A 7,754-nucleotide genomic window follows, 5' to 3' on the forward strand; every position below is an offset into this window, starting at 1 on the left:
AGAGAGTGAGAGAACGAGAGAGAAAAAGAGAGAAAATCTGGGTTGGGGGCGGTTGTGAAACGGCACGAAACATCAAGACAGCCACTGGAACATAACAACACAGAGAGAGAGACAAGTATTAGGAAAAATGGTTTAATATAGGAGACAGAAGCAAAAAAACTGCATCACACAAGAACATACGTTTACAAAAATAATTCTGACTGCTTCAGCTACACAGTTAGTTCACAGAGAAGGACAGAGAAACCGGAAAAATCTAAACAGCTAAAAGCAAAAAAGTCTCTAATTAGTTGATCTCTTTATTAAAACTAATACATTAATCCACTGAAGGTGACTAAATATTTCTATTCCTTCTTTTTCTATAATTGTCTTATCATGTAGACGGCACAATACAGACGTCAAATGAAACTTACCGCGGTTCGTATAGACAGACTTGCTAGAACTATTTATAAAAGGAAAATGAAATAAAACTGACACTCGCCTACCCTCTGTTTTGGAAAAATAATAAAGAAAGAAAGAAAGAGAGAAAGAAAGAAAGAAAGCCGAGAAGAACACTCACGTGAGGAAAAGGAAGTGAAAGAAATCAAGCCAAAGATCTTCTAGAAAATCTGATATCAAAAGCCAACTTCCTTCATGCCAGCTAGAAATCATACTCAGGGACCAGTCAGACCAGTCAGGCCACACCACCAGGCCAGACAGCTCTTTTTTTCTAAGTTTTTTTGTTGTATCCTTTAATCTCCAGTATAAAAAGTTTCCACTGGTACAAAATGCATAAGGTACAATCAGTTGTAGAAATAGGAAAGCCTGCATTTGTTGTCGCCTTTTTTTTTTTTTGTTCAAATCTCATCCGATGACAGATTTCGAAGTGTTGTCAAACAAACATACATCACGCTTACAGGATCCACTGAAATGCATTGACTTTGGCTTCTCTCAAGACAATACTGTTAAACTACTAAAATCCATTACAATTTAAAGACCCCCCCCCCCAAAAAAAAATATTATTCTACAGACAACAAGCTCTTGTACGGCACAGAAAAGAGAGAAAAACACACAAAACATTTTCCTCCAAAAAACGTTGACGTAAAGCCATAATGCAAAGAAACGACAAGTTGTCTGTTTTTTTCCTTTCGATTTCATTGTTCGATAAATAGCACTTAAGATAATTAAGAAAGAAGGAGAACAGAGAAGTGAACAGTGACAAAATAGAAAGATTACAACAAGCATCGGTGATGACAGCCCCTGAGGTGAGCCACTCGGCAGAAACTCCTGTGGAGGACCCTCTTGTGCTTAGACGTTCAAACAGACTGAGTGCTTCAGAGAACAATGTGGTGAATACCTGGCTGTGAGTGCGTGTGTTTGGCTGTGAATTTGGCCAATTCACAATTGTTTGTGTTTTTAAACAGGCAAATAACACCGACATTTTTAAGACTCGCACAAAACATATGCCATCAACAGCACAGAATGCAGCCTTCACACTTGGAAAAAAATATAAGAAAAAAACGTGTTGTGTGCGTGGGCACAGAGAATAAATGTGAAATATTCAGTACGTGCATTTGTGGTTCTCTGATGAGCTTCAGGCTTAACACTGCAATGGTAAAAATGTACAGACTGACGAGCAATGATTGGAATACAAAATCCTGACCAGCTATCATATAGGTAGTTATGGCTAAGCTTAGTTATGGCACTATTCATACTGCATGAAGGAGGGCAGTCTTGGTTGCCTCCTCTGTTCAATAGACCCATGTCATCAGTGAACGTTTGGCATTGGATTTGGTCTTTGACAGGATAATGAAGGCTGTATTGCCTTCATCTTGGCTGTGTGGTGGTTATTTTCCTTGTGCGGACCCGGAGACGTGACCCTTTCTCTCGAACCAATAGCGCTTTATTTCCCCTGTTGGTATTCCAATAAGACTTCTCTCCACATAGCCCGGTCTCTAATAACCCAGGTTAGCCAGGGAGACAACAACCAGGAAGAAAAAAACAAAACAAAAACGAAAGCATCTTTCACGCAAGCTGATCACTCTTCCTTTCCTCTATCCCAGGGGTCTTCAACAGGGGGTCCGGGGCCCCTAGGGGGTCCTCAGAGTTACTACAGGGGGTCCGCCAAATCTTTGTGTGATAGGATTTTTTTTTTTACATTAACCACTTGAACCCTAGCATCCCATCTGCTATTTTTGGCAAATAGGTATAGGTGTAGTGGGAAAAAAGAGCAGACCTGATTTAGAAACCAAAACTCATATAGAGGGGGTCCCTGCTTCATGTCTCTCTCAGCTAGGGGGTCCCTGGCCTGAAAACGTTGAAGACCCCTGCTCTATCCCCTGGAAGGAAGACAAGACATTTTAGCCTCTCTGCTCTGCATGTGGGACAACATGGTGGTGCTATTAAACCCAAAATTTGATGAGTGTTACGTTTTTAACAGTACAGTGAACCCAGACCCGGCACACGCCACTTATGACTGACAACATCTTCTAGTCCTACAATACTGTACGACGCTCCCTTGGTTAAGGCGAATGGTGAGCTTCAGTAGAAAATAGTGCTGCCACTTTTTGCAGACCGTAAACTAGGTTTTTTCAGGGAGGGGACTTGGGGGCAGTTTCATAGACTTGACAACATCGTGTCATGTAAACGGGCTGACTATGAGAATGTCAACAACATACTTTGGCATCTCAAAACACGGTATTTGGCCGATTACACTGCGAGACCTACATTAGGGAGAAGGTGTTACAATTCGTCAGAACTACACTTACTATTTATGCGTCTAAGGACAGGTTCGGAAACGAGCGACAGAAGACGCTACCCAGAACAACAGTTCCAACAACACTCGGTTTCTCCCAACCGCAATCTCCATTATTTTGCGGTTCTGTGCTTTTCCTCGTAGATTGAGGCTTGTTTTTGAATGTGTGAGTCTTGCCCTGAACTTACATCATGAAAGCAAACAACACTCATGTTTTAGGCTGACTCATCTGAGACGATGCACACAGCCAACAAATGAGTATCTTTACCATCTATGACAACTGCAACTAAGACTCAAATGTTTTCAATGCGATGATGGGATGAAGTGGAGGTTGACAATAAGGCTCGGCGTGCAACTTTCCATAGCGTGTAAATGTGCTGAACACACACTAAAAAGGAAATCAAAAGAAGAAAAAACATGCTGCAGTCTAATGTGTTTGTGTGTAACAGAGAGAAAGCACAACAAAAGAGAAACCGGAATAACAGACAGAGCAAAAGCTAGTGATAAGGCTTTGACGAATAAAAGGGCTTGAACAGCGGCTATAAATAACAATGTGCAATGTGACAGCGAAAAAACAGAATTTTGAGGGTGTTTGTGCACACACACGCTTGTGGGTAGGAACAATTACTGCAGAAGATTTCACACTCAGGGGCTCTCATACACCACAACAAAGTAAAAGTCAACTGTGAGGTCTGCACGAGAGTGTGTGTCCGTGTGTGCGTGTATATATATATATGACACATGGGCACTTTTTTTTACATCTTTACAAAGAAAAAAGCAAACATGACATTTTCAGGCAACAAGACCACAGAATAGCAAGTTAACAAACTCTTTTTTTAAATCTATATTTTAAATATGAGGGATCCATACAAAACACTTAATAAAATACCCATGTTATCAAATAATTTCACAAGAAATACACTGACGCGCTAGGCAGGATGTACCTTCAGAATTTGGCACTAAACTCCATTGATCTTGTCTTTTTTTCTTTATAAGACATTTTTGCTGAACAACGAAACACACCTAAATATTTTTCCCACAAGAGAAAGAAAATAATAATGACATTGATGCTTCACAAGCTGACATATTATATATATATAGATATATTTATATTTATATATATTTTTAGGAATTTTATATAGCTAATTAACCAACAAGAAATTTAGCAAATAGGGACTCCTTAAAAAATAAAGAAAAAGAAAAAAACAAAGGAACTATTATAGTAATATGAAAGGCTTTGTCTATTGTTCAAGTAAACTGATTTTTTAGTCTTCTCTTTAGAAACATGAGACATTTAAGACCGTTAGACTTGTGATGAAACCACAACTAAACTCACGAGAAGCACCGACGTTAACGCAGGTTACAGGTATCTTAGTACTTTTTTGTTTTCCTCTATACATTTAAACAGTAGAAAATATAGGTCATTTCATCATGTGCATTTAAACCACGGATTGTCTATCTGTGAGTCAGTTCAGCAAAAGGTGACACAAGTAGGTAGCATTTCTCCCCCCAAACAGGGTAAATGTCTGTTTTTTTGTGTTTTTTTTGTTACCTTTGTACTACTCTAGAAAAAAGTGGTTCTATATATAGACTTTAATGAGAAACAGAGCCACTTAAAATGGCCTTATCAAAAAACTTTACACTGCCTGAAAAATGTAAAAACCATTAGAGAGCTCTGAGAGAGTCTAATATTGATCAGACAGTTTTTATTCAAAACTGTTTGGAAGTAGTCTTATTTTTCGTAGAAACTGGCGCGGACTGCTTCTGGCCTCATATTGCTAGTGGTGCCAGAAGCAAGAGAACGTGCCAATCCCTGTACTGAACTTTCAAGTTTACTTTAAATGAAAGAAGAAACAAATAAAGGAAACCCAACATAAAGGAAGAAAACAAATAACAAAATAAGCTGAATGGAAATCACTTTGCCACAGGATTATTCTTCTTTTGATAAAAGAACATTTGTTTTTGTTCATAAAAATTCTCAGTCTTTTTGTATGTAATGCAGCTATATACCTTTTTCACATTGATTCATTTCCTCAACCCTCCCCGTTTTTATTCCCTCCCTTCTGCAATCCTGATATCATCTCACCCACATCCTCCTCCCTGCCACTCCCCCCCCCCCCAAAAAAAAACACATCCAAATGAGGTCGCATGCAAAAAAACACAAAACAAAAACAAAAAGTCCAAAAGACCAAGCTAAAGTTCAAAGTTGAAAAAGTCAGTAGGCGGAGACCAGGTTATGATCAGGTGAGCTCAGAAAAGACATCAGAAAAAACAATGACGGGACGATGACACTTTAGTTTTTGTTTTTTTTTTGCTTTCGTTTTTGTATTTTTTTGTTTTGTTTTGTTTTTGGACGCCACGGAGACATGCTAGGCAAACGATGAGCTAACAGGCATGGAGATGGGTTCTAGGGGAAGAAAACAGGGGAGAGGAGAGAGTTACACACAGAGAGCCAGGGCACCACACCACTACAGCATTTAAATCAGGAGAACAACAAACAACAACAACAAACAACAACAAACAACAACAACAACAACAACAACAACAACAACAACAGCAACAGCAACATCAACAATGCAAACCATCAGAACAGCAACACCACTAGCTGGCTATGCAATTGGCTTTTTTTTTTAGCGTTCATTTTAAATCATTTGCATTTTTGTATTCAATATAAAAATGCTATATGTATTTTTTAGGGGGGGGGGGGTGTACAAAAACGGTAACAATAACGCACTCATGGCCACCCACACGTATTACAAACACAGACAAACATTCTCACTCCCAACAAACCCACGTACACACACACACACACACACACACACACACACAACACCCAAAGCTATATCCATTCGTACCCCTTGCCTCCATGAGGAGGCAGGTAGATGGATGCCATTTGGGAGAAACTATTCATAGTTTATTTTTTTTCCTTTTTGAGGGGTGTGTGGGGGAGGGGGGGGGGTATACAAACAAACAAACAAACAAAAAACAGAACGTAACGAAACACTCGAAACAAAACGCAAGGAGAGGCAGAAATTTGACAGGTGAAGTCCCACTACTGATGGAGAGAGTGATAGAGAGAGAGAGAGACAGACAGAGAGAGAGTGTGAGAGAGAGAGAGAGATGATCACAGACGGATGTGATGGACAGACGAACAGAGAGGGGGGGTGAAGTGCAGGTTGGGGAGGTGACAGCGATGGCGAGCGGAGGCATGGAGTGTGATGTGGATGTGGTTCTGCACTTCAAGGAACACGAACAACACTGGAGAACCCAATTCCACGAGACTTCTTCACAAAGAGGGTCTACTCTAATGATACTGTATACTTTAGGAGTCCAATAACTTAACGATAGGCAATAAATAAAATCATTATTCTTTTTTTTTAATCTGAGGCAGTAAAAATGTTGTATAAAAATAGAACTGCTCTTTTTACAAATAAAATTTACAGGCCTGTGGCTTTCTGTACTTTGAATTATTATTATCTTTTAAATCTTTCAAGAAACATCAAGTATTTTCAGTTACCCCCTTAACCCATAAAGTCTTTTTTTTCTTCTATTACAGCCTTCACCAAATTCAGGATGTTTGGTTTTTGAAAATGTTGTACGTGATATCCCGTTCAACAGAGACCAATGTGATCTGACCCAGAAAAGTATCAACTAATTAAATAAATAAAAAATTGTATTTTTTTCCTCCCACATAAACGTAAATAGTAAAACATAGCTGAAGTGTTTGGTGTAAGGCCTGATTATACCTAATTGTGCAAATAAAAAATCTACAAGCTCACAATGCCTCGTACCGCGATGCATTGTGAGCTTGTAGATTGGTTATTTTCGGTGTATAAATCAGGCATAACTGAATGACGTTGATTTTTTGACTATCGCGAGAGGCTACTACTGCCTCTGTGTGTTTTTGCAGCCTTTGCTCCCGGGTGATAGTGGGCGGTAGAGGGGGTCAGAGAAGCAGCGGTGATCCGCAACCAACACCACGGAGGTCAAAGGTCAAATGTGCATATTGGTGTGCGCGAGAGGAAAAAAGAAAAAAGAAACAAACCTTTACAAGACTGCTTTACCAGGCCTCAGGTTCACAGAGTGAAAGAGAGAGAGAGAGAGAAAGAGATTGAGAGAGAGAGGAAAAAACTAAACGCGAAAAACGTTCTTCGTCGCGACTGCAGTTCTGACTATCTAGCTAGTCCTCAATAAAATTATATAAATAATCATTTAGAAAAAAAACTAAAGAACATTTACACAACTCAACAAAGAAAAAAGCTACCCGTGATAGCTACTTCGTTCCATTATTTAAAATTGTACAACGTAATGGCGGTAATGGAAGCGTTCATGTGTGTAAAAACTAAAATATATCATAAATCATAATAAATAATTAAAAAAATAATACTGCTAATGAAAAAAAATACAAAAATAATGAAAAGCTTGAGAGAACCAAAAAACCCCAAAGTACAACAAAACAAGGCATGTGTGTATGTCTCCCTCAGGGTGCTTGTAGGTTGTATCTCCCCCTCCCTCCCATGTCCCCTGACACCCCTACCCCCCTGCCTCCCCCTCACCCATCACCCCTCAGTCCCTGGTATAGAGGTCGTGGCTCGTTTTTTTGTTTTGTTTGTTGTTGTTTTTTCATGGGGGGGACTTACCCTAGCAGTGCTAACATGGGGAGCAGAAAGACCCTAGTGCTAAGATCAGTACGGTTTGCTGTCGTTCTTGGAGCGCTTCAGCTGCACCTTCAGCCTCTTCATGCCGATCTGGAAGCCGTTCATGGCCTGGATGGCTGCCTGTGCTGACACGGGATTGTCATAGCTGACGAAGCCTGGAGCCACATCAGACAGGGTATAGACAGAGAGAGAGAGAGAGAGAGAGAGAGAGAGAGAGAGAGAGAGAGAGAGAGAGAGAAAGGAAGAAAGGAAGGAAGGATAGAAAAAGAAAAGATCAGTGGTGTGTGTGTGTGTGTGTGTGTGTGTGTGTGTGTGTGTGTGTGTGTGTGTGTGTGTGTGTGTGTGTGTGTGTGTGTGTGTGTGTG

General features: G+C 39.9%; 1 protein-coding gene across 3 annotated transcripts in view; it reads right to left on the bottom strand.

Annotated features, from left to right (window-relative positions):
• Nucleotides 1-4,853: 4,853 nt before the first annotated feature.
• LOC311040328 (CUGBP Elav-like family member 2) overlaps nt 4,854-7,754 on the bottom strand; it is a 70,358-nt gene continuing 67,457 nt past the window's right edge. For all 3 annotated transcript variants that reach the window (XM_084050540.1, XM_084050539.1, XM_084050538.1), the window contains 2 exons: nt 7,372-7,544; nt 4,854-5,138 (listed from right to left, as the gene is read on the bottom strand). In XM_084050540.1, coding sequence (XP_083906666.1) covers nt 7,417-7,544 — 128 coding nt within the window. In that variant the 3' untranslated portion in view covers nt 4,854-5,138; nt 7,372-7,416. The remainder of the gene's footprint in view (nt 5,139-7,371; nt 7,545-7,754) is intronic.

Source organism: Gymnoscopelus microlampas, assembly GCF_963454915.1.
Source record: "Gymnoscopelus microlampas genome assembly, chromosome: 23".
Taxonomy (NCBI): Eukaryota; Metazoa; Chordata; class Actinopteri; order Myctophiformes; family Myctophidae; genus Gymnoscopelus; species Gymnoscopelus microlampas.